This window comes from Pongo abelii, chromosome 6 (genome assembly GCF_028885655.2).
Source record: "Pongo abelii isolate AG06213 chromosome 6, NHGRI_mPonAbe1-v2.0_pri, whole genome shotgun sequence".
Classification (NCBI taxonomy): domain Eukaryota; kingdom Metazoa; phylum Chordata; class Mammalia; order Primates; family Hominidae; genus Pongo; species Pongo abelii.
The window spans coordinates 139,129,476-139,157,323 of NC_071991.2; the positions used below are offsets into that span (position 1 = coordinate 139,129,476).

At 40.5% G+C, this 27,848-nt stretch overlaps 2 protein-coding genes and 1 pseudogene across 13 annotated transcripts; 2 read left to right on the top strand and 1 right to left on the bottom strand.

Annotated features, from left to right (window-relative positions):
* SSBP1 (single stranded DNA binding protein 1) lies at positions 1-11,879 on the top strand. Of its 12 annotated transcripts, none has more exons than XM_063725580.1 (7): positions 1-94; positions 846-915; positions 3,885-3,945; positions 5,296-5,436; positions 5,637-5,724; positions 7,223-7,311; positions 11,729-11,879. In XM_063725580.1, exons 2-7 carry the CDS (start codon positions 892-894, stop codon positions 11,770-11,772), a joined length of 447 nt encoding a protein of 148 aa, XP_063581650.1. In that variant the 5' UTR covers positions 1-94; positions 846-891; the 3' UTR covers positions 11,773-11,879.
* Positions 11,880-14,164: 2,285 nt separating this feature from the next.
* LOC129060728 (endogenous retrovirus group K member 5 Gag polyprotein-like) lies at positions 14,165-24,957 on the bottom strand (annotated as a pseudogene).
* TAS2R3 (taste 2 receptor member 3) lies at positions 16,911-27,288 on the top strand. The gene has a single exon (XM_054559907.1). The coding sequence runs from the start codon at positions 25,562-25,564 to the stop codon at positions 26,510-26,512; it is 951 nt and encodes a 316-aa protein (XP_054415882.1). The 5' UTR covers positions 16,911-25,561; the 3' UTR covers positions 26,513-27,288.
* The last annotated feature ends 560 nt before the right edge of the window (positions 27,289-27,848 follow it).

Consider the following 27,848-nt stretch of genomic DNA (forward strand, 5'->3'; position numbering starts at 1 on the left):
GAGGCGTTTCCGGCAGCGCTAGCCGGCAGTATTTCCAAGGCGCAAGTTGCGGAGGTTCTATTTCCTTTTTCCTCTAGCGAGATTTGCGTTCCCTGTGCGTAGGAAGCGATCCCCTGCGTGACTGGGTTGCTCGGGTTAGAGCGTCAGGTGAGGGAGAAAGGGATAGCCAGCGCGAAGGAAGTGCTAGAGTCGTGTGTTTTGGCTGCGCGTGATCCTGCGTGGGTCGGGAGGTGTTTCTGTGTAGGTGTCTGGCCCTTTCATCAGTCGTGCGGAGTACCGCGTGATTTCCTTCCAGTTCTCGGTTTTCGGGTGGTGGCGCCATCTTCGGTAAAGGGTGCCCACCTCTCCCTACGGTGTGGCTGGCTAGCCCGGGGGTCTGTACGCTGCTTGGTCTTTGCTAACGGAGATGAAGGCAGTAATTTTTCAAGATATAAGTCCCTTGGTGATGCTAATATTTATTGAGCCCTTACTATGCATTAAGAACTTTTTTAGAAGTTTAGAAAATGGCAGTGAATAAAGCAGATAAAAATCTCTGCCCTGAGGGAGCTTGCATTGTAATGAAATTTGAGAAGACAGTGGATTGGAAGTGGGATTAACTCAGAATCAAAATTTTGTCTATGGGTTGGAGGAAGAGGAAGTTATTTGGGACCAAAAAGACATACAGGTGTGAGTTTATTTGGGAGGGAGGAAGGAATCCTCATCAGATGTGCAGGAATGTTGGTACGTGGTGGTCACAAAATTGGAATGCATAAAAATTATGAATATAGTCAGGAATTTAAGACTGGTGAGTTGTACTTTTGCCATAAGAAGTAATGTTTTTTTCTTATTTTGTTTTTTTCCTTCAGGAAGAGCCTAAAGATTAGACTGTAAGAAAAGAAAATAGAAGCAGCCATGTTTCGAAGACCTGTATTACAGGTAGTCGCTTGTCTGTATTAGTACTGAGATGTATTACTATCAGCCACAGTGATCAGAAGACTTCTTTAGGCTTTTAACTACAGGGGCAAAAGACCTTTGAGCTCACCCACCCACCTCTGTACTCATTTGATATGGAGGATTGGGGACGATTTTGCCAGTGTAAATTATGTTCACTAAAAAAAAAAGTTCAGGTTTATTCACACATGTGATAGGAGTCATTAATTTTTAAAACGTGTGTGTGTTGCTTGAATTTAACCAGTGAGAGGACATTAAAGGTCTTTAGTGACCTAAAGACTGTAGGAATCATTGTTCCAACTTTTTTCTTAAGGCATGTGGTTGCTTTTTTGACCATCTCCCTCTTGTGTTGCTAAACGTTCTTCTTCCCCCATCTTTCCACACTGAAGAGAGCAGCTCAAGTCTCAATGGTCACCATAGATTTCACTATGTAGAAAATGCCTTCTCATTCCACTTAGTATGGCTCCTCACTTTTCCAGTCACTCTAGCCCACCTTGAGCCAGCTTAGACTACCATTTTGCCTTACTTACCACCTTCGGGCACCAACTCCTGTAGATTCTTTGGCTCTCCTACTCCCCATCGTCCTGTGAAGACCAATGAAGAATCATTTCCTCCATGACTGTCATTTTCCCCACCTTAATCCTATATTCTTGGATCTGCACTTTAACCTGTATCTTTAATCTATTTTTTTGTGTATTGAAATGTGAAACATGAAAAAGTTATTACTTCTTAATAACACTAACGTTACAGTATTAAAATGTCTTTAAATAAGAGTTAAGTTTAATTTAAAAAATTATCCAAGTTAAATAATCCTTTCCTAATCTCCACTAGGTCTTGATTTTTGTGTGCCCCAAATGAGACATTGTTATTATAAATCTCTGTGTAAGATTTATGAACTCTAGCTTGTCTGAGCACTCAAATGAGTACATTTCCGGAATCATGACACAGGTTCTCGTTAGCAGTTTGATTCTATAGTATGTTGTACTCATATCTTTATTTTCTTATCCACCCTCTGCTTCTAAGTTTAGTGATAGGATTAGATAGCCAACAGCACCCTGGGAATTGGTGTTTATTTGATTGGTGGACTTCTGCTTTTTATATTAACAGTACTGCCCTTCAAAAATGTTTCTCTGATAGAATGGCTAGATCTCTGAACTCTGAATTCAGTGATGTCTACTCCCATCTTTACAGATGAAATTAAGGAGGCAGCAGAGGGCTTTGGGAAAGCAGGAGCATTGGTGTCAAAAGGCCCTGGGTCCTTGAGATCACTTGCCACATACTTCCTGCAGGATCTTGGGCAGGTTATGCAGTCTCTCTGCGGTTGTTTTCTCAGCTCTAAATGGGAATAATTTTACATAACTTGTAGATTTAGTTTTAGAATTGATAATAGATAAATCCCTTAGCTGATATTCAGTAATGATTGCTGCTATTATGTGGTAGTGACTACCTTTTCCAACAATGATGTGACTGCCTTGGACAGTCGAGTCTTTGTGTTTAATCAAAGAATCAAATTTATGAGACCTTTTCTGATGCATTGAAAACATGAAATTTCCCATGAAATATTTATAAAAACTGTATTAGTCTAAGCTCACTACTGAAGCTGTTTAATTTTTGCAATAGCCTTGTGAGTTAGATATTATGTATCATAATTTTTGCTTATTTTAAAATGAAACACTTTAGATTAATCATATTAGGTATCCTAATTCCTTTTAAGGTCTGAAGGAGCAACCAGGGAAGGCAGTTTCATAGACACGGGGAATCTGACTTTGGATAATGTTCCTGTTGCTGTGTCAGAAAGTCATTCATGTCATTAGTTTAATAATGTATTGTTTTGTTGGAATTTAACCTATTTCTCGTTCTCTAAACCAGCAGACCCCAACCTTTTTGGCACCAATAACTGGTTTCATGGAAGACAATTTTTCCATGGAGGAGGGGGGTGCCGCGGGGATGGTTTCAAGATGAAACTGTTCCACCTCTGATCAACAGACATTAGTTAGATTCTCATAAGGAGTGCACAACCTAGATCCCTCGCATGAGCAGTTTATAATGGGGTTCTGCTCCTGTGAGAATCTAATGCCGCTGCTGATCTGACAGGAGGCGGATCTCGGTCAGTAATGCTTGCTCGCTGCTTGCCGCTCACCTCCTGCTGTGCAGCCAGGTTCCTAACAGGCCACAGACCTCTACTAGTCTTCGGCCCTGGAGGTTGGCGACCCTCCTCTAACTGGCTGTTCGTTATGCCTGAGAGTGAGGCTTTGCATTTATTCCACACCTCCTGACACTTGTTTGGTCATTGCATATGTTATTAATGAATCTACTTATTAAATTATTAATTATAAAACATCTCTTTTAACTCTCCTTTGGTCTAATGATGGATTAAATCAGTACCCATGTTGGATCTAAATTTCTTAATTTCTAAAGTCTACTATAACCAAAATATAGTAATAATATACCAGTTATTTACACTAAAAAAAAAATTAGAGGATGTATATATTAGATATATGTAGTACTTTTTGTCTCTTTTTGTCTCTCCAGCTAATGAAAGCTGGATTTTGAAAATACTTGGCAGCAACTCTTAGGTACAGGTTGGATTTACAAATATTATCATACTCTGTAATGTTAAAGTGATACTATTTTGATTTTTCCTTTTGTGTGCAAACACAGAAGTGCCATAATCAAGGAGATTGTCGCAAAATAAACGGGAGTACTATAACTTAACTCTTGAGCATGCCTTCTAGTACCTTCCTTGTACCTTTGGGCTTCTGCAGTAGGCTGCTCTTGAAGTGTTTGCCGGGGCCTTCTGGCACTCTACTGGGAGAACATGAGAAGAGCTTCTCTTCTCTTCTGGAATTTACAGGAACTACTGACTACATGGTGAATGAATGTGAGTAATTCTTCTGTTTGCATTTGCCTTTCCTAAAAAATTAAAGCCATGTTACTCATTTGTTCTTCTTTAGGTACTTCGTCAGTTTGTAAGACATGAGTCCGAAACAGCTAGCAGTTTGGTTCTTGAAAGATGTAAGTAGCTAATTTCCAAGTTTAAAATGTTATTTTTAGTAATTTGCCAATCTCAAATGTGTTATAGAAGAGGTATGCTGCTTGGGTTAACCATGCTTTCATTGTGCTTTTAGCTCATGTTTGCTCTTCAGATCTTAGCCTTGACCCATCAGGCTGTGGAGACATAGTATAAACTGAGCCCCTAGTCTCCTTATCAGCCAGTTACTACTCATTCTCGTCAACACTGTCCTGCATAAGAATTTCCTTGAGTCATATTTGGTTATCTGAGTCTTCCCAGGTTCTGTTGTATTAAGCTGAGATTGTAAAAGATATTGTTTCTTCACGGAAATATTCCTTTGTGTTTATAAAGATTTTCAGATCTCAGATTTGTTCTTTTAGCTCCACAGTCAGTTAAAAAAGATACCTTAAAGAAGAATTTAAGATCTAGAGCTTACAGTTTGTTGTGTGGGGCTGCTTTCTTTATGACTATTTTCTTCTTTCTTGCCAACTCTCTTTTCTCTCACAACCTCTCCTTATTCATTCCTTAACTTATTTTCTGATCTTCCAGAACTTGGGTTTTACTTAATACAGAGATTGAAGTTGAAGTCATATTTATAGCATTTCTTCTGGACATTTCTCTCAATCTTGGGTGTGGATTTCTTTTTTTTTTTTTTTTTTTGAGACAGAGTCTCCCTCTGTGGCCCAGGCTGGAGTGCAGTGGCATGGTCTCCGCTCACTGCAAGCTCCGCCTCCTGGGTTCACGCCATTCTCCTGCCTCAGCCTGCCAAGTAGCTGGGACTATAGGCGTCTGCCACCACGCCCAGCTAATTTTTTGTATTTTAGTAGAGACGGGGTTTCACCGTGTTAGCCAGGATGGTCTTGATCTCCTGACCTCATGATCCACCCGCCTCGGCCTCCCAAAGTGCTGGGATTACAGGCATGAGCCACCGCGCCTGGCCAGGTGTGGATTTCTTTAATGGTCAGCTTAGAGGCTGTTATAAAAAATTACCATAGACCAGGTGGCTTCACCAACAGCATTTATTTCTCACAGTTCTGGAGGCTAAAAATCCAAGATTCATGTGCCAGTATGATTGAGCTCTTGGTGAGGGCTGTCTTCCTGGCTTGCAGATGGTTGCCTTCTCACTGTGCCTTCACATGGTAGAGACAGAAAGTTCTGAACTCTTCCTATTCCTATAGGGACACCTCACCCTCATGACATCATCTGAGCCTAATTACCTTTTAAGGACCCCACTTCCAAATACCATTACATTGAGGGTTAGAGCTTCAACATACAAATTTTGGGGGAAGGGGCACAAATACTCAGTCTGTAGCAGGTTGTCTGTCTCATTTGGTCTTGATGTTGTGTTTCAGCCCTGAATCGTGTGCATTTACTTGGGCGAGTGGGTCAGGACCCTGTCTTGAGACAGGTGGAAGGAAAAAATCCAGTCACAATATTTTCCCTAGCAACTAACGAGATGTGGCGATCAGGGGACAGTGAAGTTTACCAATTGGGTGAGTAGAAAAGACTGGGGTTTTAATTTTATCAGCAATAAATAGATACTATTTATTGCCAGTTATCTAATTTAGAGATAAACCACTTTAAACAAGATCTGTCATTCATTCTGTTTGGTCTGTTAGAAATTGTGACATTGGTTTTCCTGGGCATGTTGTCTGTTGGCATTTATAACCAATTTCCTATTTTTATGATTTAGGTGATATCAGTCAAAAGACAACATGGCACAGAATATCAGTATTCCGGCCAGGCCTCAGAGACGTGGCATATCAGTATGTGAAAAAGGGGTAAGTTGAAGAAGGAAGGATCTTATGGATTGAATGGTTTAAAGAGCTGATAAGAAGTGTTCTCATGGCAAGGAGTGTGTAGTGTCTTAAATCCCTGAGTACTACTAATGACTGTATTAATTTAAGAGGTATTTACTAAGTCCTTGATACTATATGCATGGCATGTTGCCATGTGTGACTAATTCAAAGGTATATAAAACATAGTTTTAGCTTTCTAAGAACTTACAGTTTAGGGCAAACAGGGTGTGTATATAAATAGAAATAGATGAGGCAGGAGAGAAGGCAAAGTGTATCAAGTGGCATTCGAGCAAGTGGAACATCTTCTTTGAGGAATTCCTGTGCCTCTGTGGCCGGGGATGCTGAGGGTGGCTTCTTGCATGTTGGCTGCCACGTGGTATTTCCAGCAGAGGATCTGGAATGTCTGAAGCCTGATACGCGGACTTCATCTTCGTGGCAGTTATTTCATATTTGATGATTTTCTATAGGCTTAATAGTTCCCTTTTGGAAGGCTTGGATTGAGTATGTATAAAAAGTATGTTTCCCAAACTTATAGAAGGACAAAATGGTGTGTATAACAGCAGTTGTATTGATAGTTAATATGTTTAGAAATGTACTTGTTTTGTAGAAATAAAACATATTTTATGAAAAATAATTTAGCAATCACTAAAATTTTTCTTTTCAATAACTGTATAGCTTTTCTTCCTATGTATCTTCATTGCCCTTTATGTATGTGTTTATGAATATGTGCACATACACACACAAACACATATAAGGTATTTCAAGGGAAGTGTCTGCACTCCCGCTTACTGATAGATGGGTGTGTGTGTGGGGAGGGGAGCACCTGACATTTCACTAATCTTTCTGTGTTGTACTTTTTTGGTGGTGGTAGACGCTCAAAACTGGTGCTATTGTCATCTTTCCACTCTTGAAAATCATGGTTAGGTTTGTTATCTAGTTTAGCTTTCTAGATAGTGTAGAAATAGTCTTAGTAATTACCTCTAAGTGGTATACTAAGCTGATACAGTGTAGAAATAGTCTTAGTAATTAACTCAGGGTAATATCATACTAAGCTACAAATCCATATTTTGAATTTTAATCATCTAAGTTTCTAAGGTCATAGAAAAGAATTGATAAATAAGTGAAAATCAAGTCTGTTAGGGACTCCAAAATCAAAGGTCAAGGAAAATGATACATTGGAAATTATTCCTAGAGATTTAAAGGTTGCCACTAAATTGCCCTTTGAACTGTTTTATTTTTTAACTTCCATAAGAGAAATAGCTGACAGATGAAAACATTGTCCGTTTTACCTAGATGTTACCAAGTCTGTTTGGACACCGTTTCAATACTCCTAATCCTGAACCTTGAGAAGTGGTAGCAAAAATTAGCTTATGTATGATTATATATTTCATCCTTGTCATATACTCAGTACCACCCCAGCCTGACTCTTATAAAGCATATTAAGATCTCAACTAAAAACTGTACATTTTATTTATATCAGGTCTCGAATTTATTTGGAAGGGAAAATAGACTATGGTGAATACATGGATAAAAATAATGTGAGGCGACAAGCAACAACAATCATAGCTGGTAAGAAGCTTGTGAAAATAGCTGTTTTTTTCTTTTTCTCCTTTTTTAAAAACTTGGCTACATTGTAACTAACTAGGGTTAAGAGTACCAGTACTTACGAGGTAAGACAACTCACTAGAAGATGTCCATGACTCTGATTTCTCTACTTGCTAAGAGTTTCTACATTTATCCCTTCCTTTAAAAAATTATTTTTATACTCACAGTTTTAGTCACAAGTAACTTTTGAATAAAGCCCAAAACTGAATTGTCCATCGCAGTACTTATTGTTGAGAACTACAAAAACTCTGAATGTATTGTCTTTTGGAAGGATCTAGCCCTAACCAGGAAGAAGCGTATGCCAAGATAAGAATTACACTAATGGGAGTGTGCAGATTTATTCAGATCCTCTTTGGTACTTAGTATGTGAAATTTCTGTTTGAAATTAAGATTTTTTTAATTTTATTTTTTTTGAGCCAGAATCTCACTCTGTCACCCAGGCTGGAGTGCAATGGCACGATCTCGGCTCATTGCAATGTCTGTCTCCTGGATTCAAGTGATTCTCCTGCCTCAGCCTCCTGAGTAGCTAGGATTATAGGTGCGTGCCACACCACCTGGCTAATTTTTGTAATTTTCGTAGAGGCGGGGTTTCACCATGTTGGTCAGGCTGGTCTTGAGCTCCTGACCTCAGGTGATCCATCCGCTTCGGCCTCCCAAAGTTGTGAGATTACAGGCATGAGCCACTGCGCCCAGCCAAGAAGTTTTTAATGTTCTCTTTTTTGGTTTTTGTTTTGAGACAGGGTCTCCCTCTGTCAACCAGGCTGGAGTGCAATGGCGTGATCACAGCTTAACTGCAGCCTCTACCTCCCCAGGCTCAGGTGATCTTCCCACCTCAGCCTTCTCCTGAGTAGCTGGGACTACAGGTGTACACCATCATGCCTGGCTAATTTGTCAATTTTTTTGTAGAGATGAGGTTTCACCACGTTGCCCAGACTGGTCTCCAACTGCCGGGCTCAAATGATCCTCCTACCTTAGCCTCCCCAAATACTGGAATTACAGGCATGAGCCATTATGCCCAGCCTAATATTCTCTTTAAACAAAATACAGTACAACATAGAAAAGATGTACACGTAAAGGTTAAAGAAGATTAAGAAGATATCCCTTAGGAAAGAGTTTTTAAACTTTTGAAAATGCTATAAGAATTTTGAAAATAATGCACCCCTCTGGATGTCTGCAAGCAACATTAAGAAATTTTTTTCAATATAAGATTGTGTTATTTTTAAATGTATCAATGGAATCTAAATAGCATAGCAATGTGATACCTACTATCCTGTAAAAAAATAGCAATTCAGCATTTGGAAATTTTACATTATTCTTTTTTCTTTGAACTTGTTTTACTATTTTTATTTTCCCCTCAGAAGTGTATCTTAATAGTATATGGTATAGTTAAGAATTTTTTATTACCCTATTTGTAACAAAAATGCATACATAAAAGAAACTTTAAAATATTTAAAAGAATTCTATGACAAATTCTCCTCAATTGACTTATCATTAAAGTTGTTTTTAGTACCTAATTGACCGAAACAATTTTAATGTATTTAAATTATATTGGAAATATGTCTTTAAATGAGATAGATGGTGCTTTTTTCACTTCTTGAGTAAATTGCTAAAATTAGACATTGTGAATTTTGTGCTTTTTGTTTGCTTTTATGGATATAAATACTAAGAAAGCTTTTTAAAATAAATACATGGCAGTAAACTAAATTTTACTATAGTAATGTCTCTGTGTTTACGAACTTCTGAGATATGCCCAAATTAGATAATATTTTTAAAAATTAATTTTCGGGCTGGGTGCAGTGGCTCACGCCTATAATCCTAGCCCTTTGGGAGGCTGAGGTGGGTGGATCATTTGAAGTCAAGAGTTCAAGACCAGCCTGGGAACATAGTGAAACCCTGTCTCTACACAAAATGCAAAAAGTAGCCGGGTCTGGTGATGCGTGTCTGTAGGCCCAGCTACTCAGGAGGCTGAGTCATGAGAATTGCTTGAACCCAGGAGGCAGTGTTTGTAGCGAATTGAGATCATACCACTGCACTCTAGCCTGGGCAATAGAGCAAGACTGTCTCAAAAAAAAGAAAAAAAAATTTTTTTTTTACTATGGAAAAAGTCAAACATATATAAGAACAGAAAGAATGGTAAAATGAACTCCTACCATTTCGCTTCAGTGTCAGCTGATGGACAGTGTTTTATATCCATGCCTCCAGCAACTTGTCCTACACCTGGATTATTTTGAAACAGATGCTAGACATAAGTTTATTCATAAATTTCCATAGGAATCGCTAAAAGATAAGGTGTCTTTTTGAAAATGTAACTACCATGCTATTATCACACCTAATATTAATAAATTACTGTTAATTTTTTTACTAAATATCAGTGTTCAAATTTCCTTGATAACTTCATAAACATTCATTCATACATTATATTACATGATTTCTACCTTAAGTCTCTTAGATTTTCCTTTTATCTTTCTTCTTTCCTTTGCTCCAGAGTTCATGTCTTAACCACCATACCTTATTAATAATTTATAATTTGTTGTATAGAATGCTCACATGTTTTCTTACTGCTAAGTTTCTTTGAAAGTATGTTAACCTTGAAAAGCAGTGTAGGTATTTTCCTCCCCTCCTGTGGGTCCCAATATAAATCAAGAGTGTGGGCAAACTTTAGATTTTTCAGATTGTTGAGTTGTTACTAATCAAGCCAAACAGAAGCATTTCAGATGATCTGCTGTTTTGTTTTTTTTTCCTTGTCACTAGGTTCCACTAGCACAGTCAGTTTACTTTAGGTTTATGTCTAATGGTAAAATTGAAGAGCTCTTCAGTGACATTTGAATTGAAGAAAATAGAGTTTATTGGTTGATCTGTTTTATTGGTGATTTTTTTTCTCCTAGGGATCCTATCTGTAACTAAAAAACTACCACCAGTGGATGGCACTCTTGGCTTTTTCCACAGTGATATTAATTCGAGTAGTCTCTTCTGAAGTAACCGTTCTAGACCAAAACATTCTAGTTTTTGGAAGACTATGGTCATGAACAAATATTCAGTCCTTGGTGGATAATTCTATAGTTACAAGAATCTTTTGGAATTATAAAGGAAATGCAGTCATTCCTCCATGTCCCTTGTTTCTGCATCTGTGGATTCAACCAAGCACAGATTGAATGTATTTGAAAAAAAGAAACCAATAAAAATAATACAACAACAACAAAAATACAAGCGAAACAATACAGTGTAACAGCTATTAACATAGCATTTACCTTGTATTAGATATTGTAAGTAATCTAGAGATGATTTAAAGTATACAAGAGGAAGTACATAGGTTATATGTGATTACTATTACCATTTTATATCAGGGACTTGAGCATTGTGGATTTTGGTATCCATAGGGGTCCTGGAACCAGTCCCCCAATGGATACTGAAGGATGACTACTACTTGCCTCTGTTCTTTTGTTTATCTTTAGCTAACTCCCTCTGGAATAGCATTTGAAGAGCAACATCTGATATTTTTGGATAAAAATGCTAACTCTGTGATGTTGATTCATAAAATGTTCCCAAGAATTGGTATATTAAAATTACTCTGGGCCAGGTGCGGTGCTCACACTTGTAATCCCAGGACTTTGGGAGGCCAAGGCGGGCAGATCACTTGAGGTCAGGAGTTCAAGACCAGCATGGCCAACATGGTGAAACCTGGTTTCTATTAAAAATACAAAAATTAGCCGGGCATGGTGGTGCACACCTATAATCCCAGCTACTGGAGAGGCTGAGGCAGGAGAATCGCTTGAACCCAGGATGCAGAGGTTGCAGTAAGCTGAAATCGCACCACTTCACTCCAGCCTGGGTGACAGAGACTCCATCTCCAAAGGAAAAATAAGAAGTTATTCTGTTTAATAATTTAAAAATAAAATTTCTTCTATTTGAATTTTTAAAGTTAAAAACATAAATAAATCCTGTCATTGCTAACAGGGCCACATATGGACTCTTACTCTTTCCTGTAGACCTCCAGAGTGTAGAATGTGATACACTTTTGTCCTTTTCTCTGAGGATGTGCTGCCTAGTGTCATGGAATCTGCCTGACCATTCCAAGCATCCAGTTTTGTGACCAGTTCTTTTGCAGGAAATTGTTTCTGAGAAGACTGGAAGACAAGAAATATCCCACCTCTTCCAACAAGATCTGAATTGTTCGAAAAGCAGCCAGTGCCTAACTTGTAGCTCCACTTATGCCAACTGTATATATACCTCTCGTGAGCATAGCAAGTTATTTAATACTTTGAAAATATGTCTAAAATCCTTTTAATGAACAGTACTAAAGTTGTATGTATTAGAGGAGAATTATTGAATGAGATGGAGAAAGAGTAATGAAATTAATATTTACATTTTGGCTTTTTTACAGATAATATTATATTTCTGAGTGACCAGACGAAAGAGAAGGAGTAGAAAGGATGATTCTTCTTTGGCCATCATTTGGTACAGTCTCATTTCCAAGTCATGTATAATCTTTATCGCTCCCAAGAAGAAGAATTAAAATACTCCTTTACATAAAATGAGTGATAATCTTTTTTCTGACTGTTGTTCTCGCTCTCTTTTTTGTGGTATAATCTTGGTAGCTACTATCTGTTATGGCATTTACTAGTTGTTTATTCTTTTAGGGGTGGTTTCTATGTACAGGTATACAAAATAGTAAACTTTCAGGCTCATTTGTGTTATGGCAAAGGGATAAATATGCTTTGGGAAGGTCTCCTGGTTTTCGTATACACTTCTATTACAATATTGATTTGTCCACTCAGTAAATTTACTGAGCATCACTGTATGTGAGACATTTATCCCATGTTTGTAAATATTGATTTTCTTACCGTTTTGCTCTGTAGACATGAAGGCAAGGACTGAATCTTCTGTTTGCCTGCACTTTAAACAGTGCTTTACATAGAATAGCCACTCAGTAAGCGTTGATAGATGAATCATCCCAATGGGATTCTAAGCTTCAGCTCAAATCAAAGGGGGTTGCTGAGCAGTGGTTAGTGTCTAACCTAAACATCTTTAAGACTAACCTACCTTCTTCATATCTTTTGTTTTCAGACAGTTTCACTAGTAAAATTGATGAAACATAGTTTACCAGCAATAAGGACCTGAAATATAATTAGAGATGAAATCGTTCATCTCCAGGTGATGCCACAGGAGCTGTGGTTCTATTCTTTCTCTGCCCCTCTCATCTGTGGGGAAAAGAAAGAGAGATCAAACTGTTACTGTGTCGATGTAGAAAGAAGTAGACATAAGAGACTCCATTTTGTTCTGTACTAAGAAAAATTCTTTTGCCTTGAGATGCTGTTAATCTGTAACCCTACCCCCAACCCTGTGCTCGCAGAAACATGTGCTGTGTCGACTCAAGGTTTAATGGATTTAGGGCTATGCAGGATGTGCTTTGTTAAACAAATGCTTGAAGGCAGCATGCTTGTTAAAAGTCATCACCATTCCCTAATCTCAAGTACCCAGAGACACAAAACACTGCGGAAGGCTGCAGGGACCTCTGCCTAGGAAAGCCAGATATTGTCCAAGGTTTCTCCCCACGTGATGGTCTGAAATATGGCCTCATGGGAAGGGAAAGATCTGACTGTCCCCCAGCCCGCCACCCGTAAAGGGTCTGTGCTGAGGAGGATTAGTAAAAGAGAAAGGCCTCTTTGCAGTTGAGATAAGAGGAAGGCATCTATCTCCTGCTCATCCCTGGGCAATGGAATGTCTCAGTGTAAAACCTGATTGTATATTCAATCTACTGAGATGGAATATACCGTGTTAGGGCTGGAGGTGAGACATGCTGGCGGCAATACTGCTCTTTAAGGCATTGAGATGTTTATGTATGTGCACATCAAAAGCACAGCACCTCTTTCTTTACCTTGTTTATGATGCAGAGACATTTGTTCACATGTTTTCCTGCTGACCCTCTCTCCACTATTACCCTATTGTCCTGCCACATCCCCCTCTCCGAGATGGTAGAGATAATGATCAATAAATATTGAGGGAACTCAGAGACTGGTGCTGGCGCGGGTCCTCCGTATGCTGAGCGCCGGTCCCCTGGGCCCACTTTTCTTTCTCTATACTTTGTCTCTGTGTCTCTTTCTTTTCTCAAGTCTTTTGTTCCACCTGACGAGAAACACCACAGGTGTGGAGGAGCAGGCCACCCCTTCATCTGGCGCCCAACCTGGGGCTAAGGGATCTATTCTATTTATTTGCACTGACTGAATTTTTTCTTCCACTAATTTAATTTCTTTTGTTGCCTTTGGGGTTAATATGCTTTTACTGTTTAAGTCTGGGTCTCCTCTTAAGATAGAGAACAAATTTGACATGGCATAAGTAGGAATGCCTAAAGTTGGCCGAATCCAATTAATATCTCCTAGCAATTTTTGAAAATCATTTAATGTTTTTAATGTGTCTTTTTTTATTTCTATTTTTTGTGGCTTAATTTTTCTATTTTCTGTCTGCATCCCTAAATAATGAAAAGGAGTAGAGGTTTGAATCTTACCAGATGCTATTGCCAGTCCTGCGTTGGCAACCTCTGCTTACAGAAATGTGTAACAGTCAATTTTTGTCTCGTTTCTGCAGCACGTAAAATATCATCAGCATAATGAATGATATAACAGTCTGAAAACTTGTCTCTAACTGGTTGAAGAGCTTGACCTACAAAAGTCTGACAAATAGTTGGACTGTTAAGCATTCCCTGAGGTAACACTTTCCACTGAAACCTGGTGGCTGGTTATTATTTATGGCTGGTATGGTAAAGGCAAATTTTTCACAATCCTGCTCCATCAGAGGAATGGTAAAAAAGCAGTCCTTCAGATCAATTATAATTAAAGGCCAGTCTTTTGGGATCGTGGCCAGAGAGGGCAGCCTGGTTTGGATAGGTCGCATGGGTTGAATTACGGCATTTACGGCCCTTAAGTCCATTAACATACGCCATCTGCTGGATTTTTTCTGAATTATAAACACAGGAGAATTCCAAGGCGAGAGTGAAGGCTCAATATGTCCCTTTTCTAATTGTTCATTTGCTAATAAATGTAAAGCCTCCAGTTTTTGTTTTGGTAGCGGCCACTGATTTACCCATACGGGTTTTTCTGTTTTCCAAGTTAATGGAATGGGTTTAGGAGGCTCTACAGTGGCCACCCCTAAAAAAGATACCCTATTCCTTTTCTTGATTTCTTTCAGTCTCAGTTGGGACTTTAATGCCATTTTCATTTTTTCCTAGTCCCTTTGCTGGTATATATCCCATCTTAGTCATGAGTTTTTGACTCGTGGGGCTGTATAATGGAGCGGGCATAGTGATTTCTGCACCCCATTGTTGTAATAAATCTCAACCTCACAGATTAACAGGAATTAAAGTAATCGTTGGCTGAACAGTACTTTCTTAATTATCTGGCCCTAAACAATGTAAAATCGTAGTACTTTGATGCACTTCTGAGGCTGTTCCTACGCTGACAAGTCCTGTAACAGCCTTTTGTTTAGGCCAATTTTTTGGCCACTGATTTAAAGCAATGATAGAGACATCTGCTCCAGTGTCTACTAACCCTTCAAACTGTTTTCCTTGAATAACGGCCTTACACACAGGTCTGCTCTCTGAGACCTGACTTGCCCAATATGCAGCCTTTCCTGTCGGATCAGTGCTTCCAAACCTTTCTGTTCTTCTCATCTGACTGTTTCCAACCTTAATATAAGGCAGGAGTAATAATTGAGCAATCCTGTCTCCTGGACTGGCACTCCAAGGAATTGAAGAGCTAATAACCAATTGAATTTTGCCTTTATAGTCTGAATCAACCATACCAGTATGAATTTGAACTCCCTTTAGATTTAGACTTCATCTTCCTAAGATTAGTCCTACAGACCCCTCAGGCAGTGGGCCATATACCCCTGTGGGGATTTTTTGTGGAAGTTCCCCTGGAAGCAGAGAGACTGCTTGTATAGTACATAAATCTACTGCTGCACTGCCACTTGTGGTGGGGGACAATTGTTGTATTGTGGTAACTGGCTCATTCCCTGAGGCACTTGGGACAGTGGGGGTTGTTGTCCCTGAAATCCCTGAGGAACAACGGGCTGAATTGGGAACGCCCCAGTTTGTTGCAGGGCCTGAGGCTGGCCCCTCTTCTTGTTTCCTGACAATGGTTGCCCATTTCTATCAAATTTAGAACGACATTGACTAGCCCAATGTTTTCCTTTTTTACATCTTGGACATAAGTCAGGTGGCTCTTTATCTGTTGTAGTAGTAGCTTGAATAGTTATATTTTGTTTATTTGAGACTGGGCAATTCTTTCTTAGATGACCAATTTGACCACAATTATAACATTTCCCCCCAAATGTTCTAACTTGTCTTCCTAAAGCAACTCCCATTATTGCTTGAGCCGTAAGCATAGCTTTATGCATCGCTCCTTCTCCATCACAGGCTTTTACATACTCTGAGATTACATCTGATCCTGTGGGAACCTTACCTTTTAATGGCTTAATGGCTGATTGACACTCAGGATTGGCGTTTTCGTATGCCATCAACTCCACTCTGACCTTAGGGGCATTCTCATTGGCAACTGACTTTTGAGCAACATCTTGGAGCCTTGCCACAAAATCAGGGTAGGGCTCTTTAGAGCCTTGTCTTACTGTATTGAATGAGGGGCAGGCGGTTCCTGGGTCTTGGATTTTTTCCCAGGCCCTAAGGCAGATAGCTCTAACTTGCTCAATGGCCTCATTTTGACTAGTAGTGCTTCAGTAGTCAATGCTTGTTGACTAGTAGTGCTTCAGTTTTGACCTGTTCCTAATAGTTGATCTGCATCTATGTTAACTGGAGGATTGGCAGCCCTATTTCTTCAGACCGACCTGTTGTTGTGCCCCATCAATCCACCAAGTCTTAAATTGTAAATATTGAGAGGGTGAGAGAGATGGTTTGGCCAGAACCTCCCAATCGTAAGGAATGAGTCTATGTCCATGAGCAATGGAATCTAATGTCCTCATATAAGGGGAGTTGGGTCCATACTGTTTTACTCCCTCTTTCATATCTTTTATCATTTTTATAGAAAAAGACTCATATCTGGCCTCAGCTAGGGAGGCTCTCCCTCTTGGGCCCCTTCTCCAGGTGGTATCGGTTCTAATATTACTGGGAATTGCCACGCCTCAATAGCTCCTTGTTTTCTTGCCTCATCAATAATTTTATGTAATGCACTACCCTGCCCACCAGGTGGTGCTGTAGGATTAAGTCTCATAGTGGGCGGCTGAGGGTATGGTGCCCTGCCGTGGTGCTGGGAACATTCTTGGCTGTCCATACTGATTTTCTGGGGGCAGCCTATACTTAAGTTCGGCTGGCGGCCAGTATTGATAGGCTACTGGCAGTTAGGTCTTATTTTCTACCAGCTGATATTGTGGATACTGTATTTGGATTGGCATTGCCGTGACAGAGACTCTTATCTTTCTCTATGTGATATTCTCTTGGGGTTTGTACTTGTCTAACCTGCATTTGAGGTTGTAATGTTACAGGCATCTGAACTGCTGGAAGAGGAGTTGGCCCTCGTGGTTTAGACTCTGATGGCCCCACTAATTCTGGACCTTTTTCTTCTAATTTTAACGTTTCAGGATATATCACCTCCTGTAATTGATTATAGTCAACATTTTGCGTTGACTGAGCCATTACCGGCTCTGCTACATATTCACAATGTAAACTTTCCGTTCCTTTCTGGGATTTTATCCCTGCCTCTTCTTTACCATCTATTACACAGCTTTCAGGGGCATCAGAAACTGAAATGCTATCTTCTGTTTGAAACGGTTCTAAAGCTACTTTAATAATGACCCAATCATTCCATACTGTAAATGGGATGATTTTACCCTCCCTACTTGCTTGTTTTAATTCTTTGCCAATTTTTTCCCAATCTTTTACATCTAAAGTTCCCTGTTCTAGAAATCATGGGCAAAATTTTCTATCGTTTGAAATAGTGTGATTAGATTTTTTTGTAGAAACTCTAACTCCCCCTTTTTTTTAAAGAATGTTAATAGAGTTGAGATGAGAGGCGTATTTACTTTTAGTTCGCCCCACTGTTACCCTGGCTTTTTCCGAGCGCACAAGCTTACTGCAAGGCTGACTGTAGACGTACTTGGGAGTCTGTCGTCGACTTGTCCTCAATGACCACGCTCGAGCATACCTTCACCCTAGAGAAAAGCACCCACGTTGGGCACCAGGTGAAGGGGTGGCCTGCCCCTCCACACCTGTGGATGGGGCATTGATAGATGAATCATCCCAATGGGATTCTAAGCTTCAGCTCAAATTGAAGGGGGTTGCTGAGCAGTGGTTAGTGTCTAACCTAAACATCTTTAAGACTAACCTACCTTCTTCATATCTTTTGTTTTTGGACAGTTTCACTAGTAGCATTGATGAAACATAGTTTACCAGCAATAAGGACCTGAAATATAACTAGAGATGAAATCGTTCATCTCCAGGTGATGCCACAGGAGCTGTGGTTCTATTCTGTCTTTCTCCGCCCCTTATCTATCCTTTTAGAGTCTTCTTCAGAACTCTCGGGGAAGGTAGAAGAGGATCCTCTTAACAACCTCTGTCAGTGCCTCCCTCAGAGCCTTAGGTCCTACATTTTCCTTTTATTTTTCCACATGGATCATTATGTACATCATGTAATCTTACTTTTTATTACAAGATTCAGGAAATTTTAGAATACTAATAATTTACCAATAAAGATGAAATAGTAACTCAGTTTTTCAGTGCATCTTTTGCCCTTTAAAGTTTGCATCAGCCCTCCCGAGGTCTGCCTGCCAGTTTGCTGCTGTATCCCAAAGGTTGGCTGCCACTCTGCAGGTTGTTTTGTTCAAATGGTAGAAGTCTCTCATACTGTCTAGGCCACTCTGTCTCCAGTTTGGCCTCTGACCCAGCCTATATATTTGCTCCCCAGCCTACATGTTCTGTCCTTTCTGCCTGAGAGTACGAGTACAGTGCTAACTGCAGCTCAGGTCATATTGGACTTTATTAGGTTCAAAATTCACAAGCTATGTTATAGGTCCGTGACTTTTTTGTTTTAAGGTATTTTCTGCACACTTGAGTAGCTTTTTTATACTTACAATGCATTTTGGTTGAGGAAAGATGGAATTTTTTAGCTTTATCCTCTCCTTGCTCAGGAACAGTAGAAAATTCATTGCTGTTTTCTCCTGCCAGCCATCTTTCTTTTTCCTGCAGCTGGGACAATTAATCAGCATATCAACTCAGCTCTCTTAAGTTCACACATTAAAACTGCCTGGTGATGTAGTCTTTATTCCTTTATGCCACATTCCTTAAGCAAAATTGGGAAGTGTATAAAATTTATCTTTTGAGCAACTCTATTTCTTCCATCAGCACAGCAGCTTTTATACTCCTTAAATGTGAGAAATTATGCAGATTAACAGTCCTGTTTAAGCAGAGTGATAAATCTCTGCTTTGGGAAAATGACATGGTGAACAGAAGAGCTTAATTACCAACCTGGAGCAGTTTCTCAGTCCAGAATGCAGGGGCGGAAGAGGATGCTGTGCTGGATCACTGTGAGCCAAGGGGCTCTGCTTTAAACTCTCCCCTGGAGGTTGCCTCTTCTCTCCACACCTCTGAAAGGCTGTGGAGCTGAAGCAGTGGTGCTTTATCAGACTTAGGTGTGTAGCGTGCAGTCCTCAGCATGCGTATGATTCTAGCAGAATGATTCTCGCCTCAAGTCAGTCAGACTTGCTAGGGAAACTTTGCCCACCCCTGGGAAGCCCCATCTGCTGAGAAACTTTCTCCTGCTCCCTAGCTGGTCTAGGAAGAGCACATTTGGAAATATGATAGCAGTAAATAGCAGTAAAAGACTAGGGATCTTCTAACCCAAGTTTTAGGTCTTGCATTTCTGTTTTTGATATGATAGTGTCGGGGAATAAACCTCAGAAAACTGTACTGTGACCTCGATTTGGAGGTTTCCTGTTAAATGGTAAGATTTGAATAGTATACCTAGAAGAATGGGAGAAAAAGTTTCAAACAGTATGTCTGGGGTATCCCATTTTTGAAAAAGAAGTTGTAATGAAGATAGGCCTAATGTCCGGAGGGAGAAACATGAGGATGTTATTATCTCTAGAGAGGGTGATTATGCGTGATTTTCCTTGTTTCTTTACAGTTTTATATATATATATATATATTTTAGCATTGAACATATATTACTTTTATAATAAGAAAAAAATAAAACTTTTTATTTGGGGAAAAAAATCTTTCCATTATTTCTGAGCCAGACTTACTTTACTCATTCACTTTTAGTGAGTACCACTTCACTGGATATGAACAAGAAAATCTTTTATGTATTTTCCCCCACCATCTGTATTTTAGCATCTCATGCTTTTATAATTCATTCATCTGTTAATACGTGTACACAGCCCAAAATGATTTACTTTAAACACCAACCTAACCAGGCGCGGTGGCTCATGCCTGTAATCCCAGCACTTTGGGAGGCTGAGGCGGGTGGATCACGAGGTCAGGAGATCAAGACCATCCTGGCTAACATGGTAAAACCCCGTCTCTACTGAAAATACAAAAAATTAGCTGGGTGTGGTGGTAGGTGCCTGTAGTCCCAGCTACTCAGGAGGCTGAGGCGGGAGAATGGCGTGAACCTGGGAGGCGGAGCTTGCAGTGAGCCGAGATCATGCCACCGCACTCCAGCCTGGGTGGCAGAGCCAGACTCCATCTCAAAAACAAAACAAACAAAAAAAAACCAACCTATATGAGATCTACTTTTTGTTGCCTTTACAGTTCTCAAAGAATCAATCATTTCTTAAAATACACTGGACATTTTATTCAAAGATAATCCAAAAACACCAAAGATTTATTTCTGTGGCAGTTTTGGCAATAGAGTATACATTTCTTTAGGAATTACTTGTCATTGCAATGTGGATTACAGCGTAACTTTTGCAGCCAAGTTAGGAGAAATTAGTGCTGTTTTCCCTTTGTTCCCAAATGAGATCATGGCAATTCTTGAAGGCAGGGTTTTCTTTTACTAAAACCACCCTTTTTCCCCAATCTAACTCAGCTTTGCACAGTGACATGGAAATTGATAAATGTTTGTCATTCAGTTAGTTGGGACTTGAAAATGAGGGCAGGATCACTTTGCTATTTTTCTGTTAGAGTTTGCGTAATATTCTGTGAAGATTTGTGGGAGTAACAGCAAGAAAATCTTTGTGGAAAATGAGAGGCAAGTCCAAGGTTAATGAATTACAGGGAAATCTCTTAAAGATGTAACAATAATCATATTAATGACTGTCATTTCTCTTCTGGTTACTATGTACCGAGCACTAAGCTAAGTACTTTTTATCATTGTCTCATTTAGCCATTATCCTAAGAAGAAGGTACAATAATCCCATTTTACAGGTGAGGAAACCCAAAACTGAGAGAGGTTAAATAACTTGTCAAAGTCATGCATCTTCCAAGATGCACACCTGGAGTTTGAACTCAGGTATGTGAAGTTTGCATTTTGCTTTCTTCCCAATGCCTGCCTCCACTTGTATTCATTCTCCACTGGCCCTTCACATCCACAAATTCCCACAACCAATTGTATTTGTCCGTTTTCACACTGCTATGAAGATACTACCTGAGACTGGGTAATTTATAAACAAGAGAGGTTTAATTAACTCACAGTTCCGCATGGCTGGGTAGGCGTCAGGAAATTTATGGTTGTGGCAAAAGGTGAAGGGGAAGCAGGCACCTTCTTCACAAGGCGGCAGGAGAGAGAGGGCACAGGGGAAACTGCTACTTTTAAAACCATCAGATCTGGGGAGAACTCCCTCACTATCAGGACAACAGCACGGGGGAAACCACCCTCATGATCCAGTCACCTACCAGGTCCCTACCTTGACACGTGGGGATTACAATTTGAGATGAGATATGGGTGGGGACATAACCAAACCATATCATCCTGCCCCAGCCCCTCCCAAATCTCATGTCCTTTTCACATTTCAAAACCAATCATACCTTCTCAACAGTCCTGCAAAGTCTTAACTCATTCCAGCATTAACTCAGAAGTCCAAGTGCAAGGTCTCATCTAAGACAAGCCAAGTCCCTTCCACCTATGAGCCTGTGAAATAAAATTAGTTACTTCTAAGATACAATGAGGGTACAGGCATTGGGCAAAGGTTTCCGGTCCAAATGGGAGAAATTGACCAAAATAAAGAGGCTACAGGCCTTATGCAAGTCTGAAACCCGGCAGAGCAGTCATTAAATCTTAAAGCTCTGAAATCATCTCCTTTGATTCCATGTCTCACATGTATGCCACCCTAGGGCATGCTGATGCAAGAGGTGGGCTCCCACAGTCTTGGTCTTGGGCAGCTGCCCCCGCGTTCCTGTGGCTCAGCAAGGTACAGCTCCTGCGTCCACTTTCATGGGCTGGTGTTGAATGCCTGCAGTATTTCCAGGCACAAGGTACAAGCTGTCAGTGGATCTACCTTTCTGGGGTCTGGAGGATGGGTGCCCTCTTCTCACAGCTCCACTAGGCAATGCCTCAGTGGGGACTCTGTGCAGGGGCTACAACTCCACATTTTCCTTCCACATTGCCATAGCAGAGGTTCTCCTTGAGGGCTCCTTTTAGCCGTGGCTGGTGCTGGATCCACCGGGATGCATGGAACCAAGTCCCGAGGCTGCACAGAGCAGCTGGGCCCTGGGCCTGGCCAGGAAACCATTCTTCCCTCCAAGGCCTCTGGGCCTGTGATAGGAGGGGCTGCCGTGAAGGTCTCTGACATGCCCTAGAGACATTTTCCCCATTGTCTTGACTATTAACATTCGGCTCCTTGTTACTTATGCAAATTTCTTCAGCCAGCTTGAATTCCTCCTCAGAAAGTTGGTTTTTCTTTTCTACCACATGGTCAGGCTGCACATTTTCCAAACCTTTATGCTCTGCTTCTCTTAAATATAAGGTTCAGTTGGGCATCTGCTATATGTCATGCATATAGGACCTGAATGTAGGGATGAATGTAACAGGATTCCTGCACTGAAGGAATTCACAATTAAGCTTATGGGGGGTTAGGGAGGATAAGCAGAAACTTTTGTAGCTAAGTGTGATAGGGTGTGAGGAGTAGCTTAGAAGAGAATAGATAGGTTAGCTTTCAGCAGAGGAAACAGCATGAGCAAAGATCGAGAAACAAAAGTTTATGAAACAAAGGTGAGGCATGGAAAGTGGGTTGGGGCTAGATAGTAAAGGGCCTTGAAAGCTTTCAGAGAACTTTGGCAACGGGGAGCAATAGAAGGTTTGAAAACAAGGACATCTTATCAGAATTGTGCTTTAGAAGAACAACAAAGACAGAGTGAAGGGCTAGAAGGAGAAAGCCTAGAGCAGTTAGGAAGCTCTAATAGGCCTAGAAAGGTTAGCAAGAGTGGGGATGAGAGGTGACTTGAGGGGTGTTTGGGATTCAAATTGATTTGACACATAGTAATTGTGTACCAATTTTGTGCCAGACCCTGTGCTAGGCTCTGTGTTAGAGATACTGCAGAAAATCACTTATAGCTTCTGCCCAAGATCTGGTGGTGACACGACCACTATTGCTAAGAGGAAATGCAATTCAGAGGTGATTCTGAGGTTCCTGCATGGAGACATGCGTGGATAGTAGCACTTCATTTCTGAGTTTATGGAACATGGATGTGGGAGCAGAGTTGAGAGGGGGAAAGATAATGAGCTTAGTTTTGAATATGGTTTATCTGTAGACTTTCTAACGGCTCCTTGGCAGGGTATTAATTATATTAGTCTGGAGCTCCAAGGAGAAGTTGAGACAGGAGTGATTATTTTTCTTCTGCTAAACACACTATAAGTGGTTTATGAGATAACTTATTTTCTTTTTTTATTTTTAAATTTTATTTATTTATCCTTTATTTATAACATATGTATGTATTTTGGAGTCTCGCTCTGTCGCCCAGGCTGGAGTGCAGTGGTGCGATCATAGCTCACTGCAGCCTCAAACTCATGGTTGCAAGTGATGCTCTCACCTTGGCCTCCTGGGTCGCTGGGATGATAAGCATGAGCTACCATGCTTGGCTGTGAGATAACTTTAAAGCATTCTAGCTTTCTGTTGTAGATTCTAGCTTTCTGTTATAGAAAACCATATTGTGGAAAAGATTTCCAGTTGCCTACCTGTTTTAAGATGTACCTGGGACTTGCCTTAATCATGTATGGTAGGAGACAACTGCTTTAATCATGTCACACAGACAACTGCTTTGAAAGAAGAGTCTTTTATTTCACAGTTCCCAATAGGAGGTGGCATGCTATGCCATGCAAGGCCGCTCAGGGATGCACTGGAGTTGGTCAGGAGAAAGGAGAGGGGAAAACATGAGCCAGAGCCTTTGTTGTGTTTTTCATAGGGAAGCAATGAGTAAGGCACCGGTGGAATGCTGAGCAAGTTTAGGATTGGGTAGTTTGAATAATTTCAGCAGGCTGCAGGCTCTCAAGATGGTCCCTAGTTATCAGGTGCCTGGCCCTGGGGTGATTGAAAGCAAGGTCATAGTGTGCTGGTTTTCTACCTCCTAAGCAAAGGAGGTAGACGGGAGGGGCAGTATGGATTCAGGATTGGCTGGTTTGCTTATCAAAGGAGTTTTCTCAGGCAAGTTGTTTGCTAACTCTAGGAATTAGCTAACCTTGGGAGGGCATGCCCTCTCTGGGTCTGCAAGGCCCAAAAGTGTCAAAGCATAAAATACAGAAAATAAACATGATTAATGCACTACCCAGTATCTATTGTCCCTTCTGTATTTATAGAACCCAGATGTGACAGGGTGCACAGCACATGTACTGCATTCCTGTTCTTTTCCGTTAGGGGTTGCCAAGGGGCTATAGGCAGAAGTCACTTGGTGATGCTCTCAGGGAACTTTTTGTATGAGTTACTCTTGGGAGGCGTATCCTGTGTGTTTCCCCAGACTCTTGTCCTACAGCATTTTCTTTTTTGTCTGAAATGTGGACATTTCATGGCTGGATTTCCAGTTGCCATCTTGGACCATGAGGCAATCTTTAGAATGGAAGATAGAAGAAGCTGGGATCTGCGATCACCATGCAACCACCATACCAGCCTGGACAGTTTGCCTCTGGACTGCTTTGGGAGACAAAAATATACCTGTCCTCTAAGCCACTTATTTGTGTTGTGTACTTAAACCTAATTCTTTCTTATTCATACATTGTTGACTTTATCTCCATATACATGAGCAACTCTTTACTCTTATCTTTCTCTTACATGACCTTTCATGGCAAGTAGAAGTAAAATCTTTTCTTTATTCCCACAATCCTTTAGGTTTTAAACCAATGTCTCATTAAATTTAGGGAAGGGAGTGGGACGTAAAAAGTACACAAACCTTAGCAATTAGCTTTAAAAAGAGTCAACATAAGCATACTTTAATATAAACTACGTACTGTTTAATTCTGCGTATAGTCCTGAATGAAGATCCTTAATTAATAGCCCCTTGTTAAATAGAGGAGCTCTTAGGTTAAGAACAGAAGTATTGTTCTTAAGCCTCCCTTGGCAGTATTATAGCAGACTAGCAATCCAGAGTGGGTCTGAGACTTCCCACTGCAAGTCCAAGATCGGGATGTAAGCTTGGCCACTTTCTGGTGAGGCTTCTCTTGCTAGCTTGTAGCTTCCCGCCATCTCCCTGCATGTAAGCCAGGCTCCAAGGGGCATGCCTTTTCATTCTAATCCATGATCAATGGCACTGAACTTTTACAATTTTATGCACTTAAACCTCACTCCAGGTGGATAGTGGCTCCTAGTGGAATTCCTTTTCTGTATCTCTGAGTCCTCTCCCTCCTGAGGAATGAGACTTTTTACTCTTCTGAGTAATTCTGAGCCTCCTCCATTTGGTGCCGCTCATCTTTCTGTTGTGGGTAACTCAGAGCCTTACACCCTTTGAAACTGAGTCCAAGTCCTCCATCATCTTTGTGACCTGGATCTCTTCCTTCTCTGTGTGACACTGGACACTACTCATTTGCATTTTAGCAAAGAGCTGCCAAGTTTAGGTTCATAGATGGAATATGACAATCCATATCATCTGTGAAGAGGACAGACTAACCTGAAAGAGCCAGAGAGGATTCCCTAAACTGTGCTCTACGACAGACTAAATTGGGCAGAGACAAGAGACATGTACAGTGAAGCAACAGGTAGAGGAGTAGATTAACGAGAAAAATATCAAATCAATGAGGAGATTCTATATATCAACAGAAAGAACAAAGATCAGGGCTGCCTAATTGCTGACATGATGGGACTCACCGAGGGGTTGTTCCTGATTCTGTCTGGCACTCAGTTCGCACTGGGAATTCTGGTCAATTGTTTCATTGGGTTGGTCAATGGTAGCAGCTGGTTCAAGACCAAGAGAATGTCTTTGTCTGACTTCATCATCACCACCCTGGCATTCTTGAGGATCATTCTGCTGTGTATTATCTTGACTGATAGTTTTTTAATAGAATTCTCACCCAACGCACATGATTCAGGGGTAATAATGCAAATTATTGATGTTTCCTGGACATTTACAAACCATCTGAGCATTTGGCTTGCCACCTGTCTTGGTGTCCTCTACTGCCTGAAAATCGCCAGTTTCTCTCACCCCACATTCCTCTGGCTCAAGTGGAGAGTTTCTAGGGTGATGGTATGGATGCTGTTGGGTGTACTGCTCTTATCCTGTGGTAGTACTGCATCTCTGATCAATGAGTTTAAGCTCTATTCTGTCTTTAGGGGAATTGAGGCCACCAGAAATGTGACTGAACACTTCAGAAAGAAGAGGAGTGAGTATTATCTGATCCATGTTCTTGGGACTCTGTGGTACCTGCCTCCCTTAATTGTGTCCCTGGCCGCCTACTTTTTGCTCATCTTCTCCCTGGGGAGGCACACACGGCAGATGCTGCAAAATGGTACAAGCTCCAGAGATCCAAGCACTGAGGCCCACAAGAGGGCCATCAGAATCATCCTTTCCTCCTTCTTTCTCTTCTTACTTTACTTTCTTGCTTTTTTAATTGCGTCATTTGGTAATTTCCTACCAAAAACCAAGATGGCTAAGATGATTGGCGAAGTAATGACAATGTTTTATCCTGCTGGCCACTCATTTATTCTCATTCTGGGGAACAGCAAGCTGAAGCAGACATTTGTAGAGATGCTCAGGTGTGAGTCTGGTCATCTGAAGCCTGGATCCAAGGGACCCATTTTCTCTTAGAGTAACAGAGGGCATGGGGTGGAGCCCGTGAGCCTTTTGGCCTGGCTCAAGACTACAGGACTCTTCCTGACCCTCCTGTGATACCAGTTCCATAACATCACTAGGAGAGAAACACTGACTGCTTTGCCCCTGGTCCCTGGGGAGATGTTCCAAGGTGAAAGCCATGCTTCTCACGGCCTCTCTGTATGGTGGTTGTGGAGGTGGGGAGGGTGCAGGAGTAGTAGTCTTTTGGAAGTGACAATGTTGTAAGAACACTCTCACTATAAACACATGGTGCTATATTTTAATAATCATCAGCTCAACATAATGAGTCTGATTACTAGTTTCAACTTAAATTAGATACTAACAGTGATAAACATAAAATTACATAGTAGACTTGAAGGAAAGAGCAAAAGCTTTGCAGTCCTATAGACGTGGGTTTGAATTCTGATTCTGGCCAAGATTTTTGGCCTCTGGTGAGTTACTTTAATTACCTGTCTGATCCCCTCTTCTGATCCCTACTGGCCATTTTAGCACAGTGTGTTGTGTACAGTACTCAGTAAGTGAAGGCTATTATTGTGCTAATATTGGATTGTGCAGCAACAGCAATTTCCATATGATTCCAGTTCCCACAAACCCATTGTGTAATGATGAAAACAGTGGAAAGAAAATCAAGACCTTTAGATTCTAGATTCCAATTCAGTCTTGCATTTCATGATCATTTTGCTAAAGTACATTTTCAAGTAATTATTTTGTAGATTGGGCAAAAGACCAAGTAGTTTTGTTTTTATTTTTGACCAAGGTGCCTACCTGGTTTTAAAATTACAGTTTTATCAAATGTAATATAAGCAAATTTTGTGAGTTTAATCACTTTTATTTAAATAGAAGTATATAGGCATTAATTTACTTCCTGTTATTAACAATCTTGACATGTCAATGAAAAGATATTACTTAATATCCTGAAGAATTCTCAAATTTGTAAACATATTCAGTTAATACACATGGCATTATTCAGAAATGTGGATTTCTAGCCCTAACGGGACTCTCAGAAGTGGACTGTTGTGGCTAAGAATGTGGACCCTGAAGCCAGACAACCTGTGTTTAAATCTGGCTTTGGCCCTTTTGAACTGGGTGACCTTGGGGAAACTTCTTAACCAGTCTCTATTTAACTTTCTTCACTTGTAAAATAGAAATAGTAATTTGTGTTTGTGTGTATGTGTGTGCTGGGATAAAGTTGTTGGAAGGAATGAGTGAATTAACACATGGAAAGTGCATAGAGTCCTACATGGAGTAAACACAATAAAACTGCTATCGTTGTTATTTTTTGCAAAGAAGCATACTTTGACATAATAAAAAG

What these genes read in the sequence shown, in the direction of transcription:
- SSBP1 (XM_009243298.3), top strand. Translation starts at nt 892, where the DNA reads ATGTTTCGAAGACCTGTATTACAG. An exon ending in CAGTGAAGTTTACCAATTGG is followed by an intron (nt 5,437 to 5,636) that starts GTGAGTAGAAAA and finishes TTTATGATTTAG; the next exon opens with GTGATATCAGTCAAAAGACA. An exon ending in TATCAGTATGTGAAAAAGGG is followed by an intron (nt 5,725 to 7,222) that starts GTAAGTTGAAGA and finishes TATTTATATCAG; the next exon opens with GTCTCGAATTTATTTGGAAG.
- TAS2R3 (XM_054559907.1), top strand. Translation starts at nt 25,562, where the DNA reads ATGATGGGACTCACCGAGGGGTTGTTCCTGATTCTGTCTGGCACTCAG.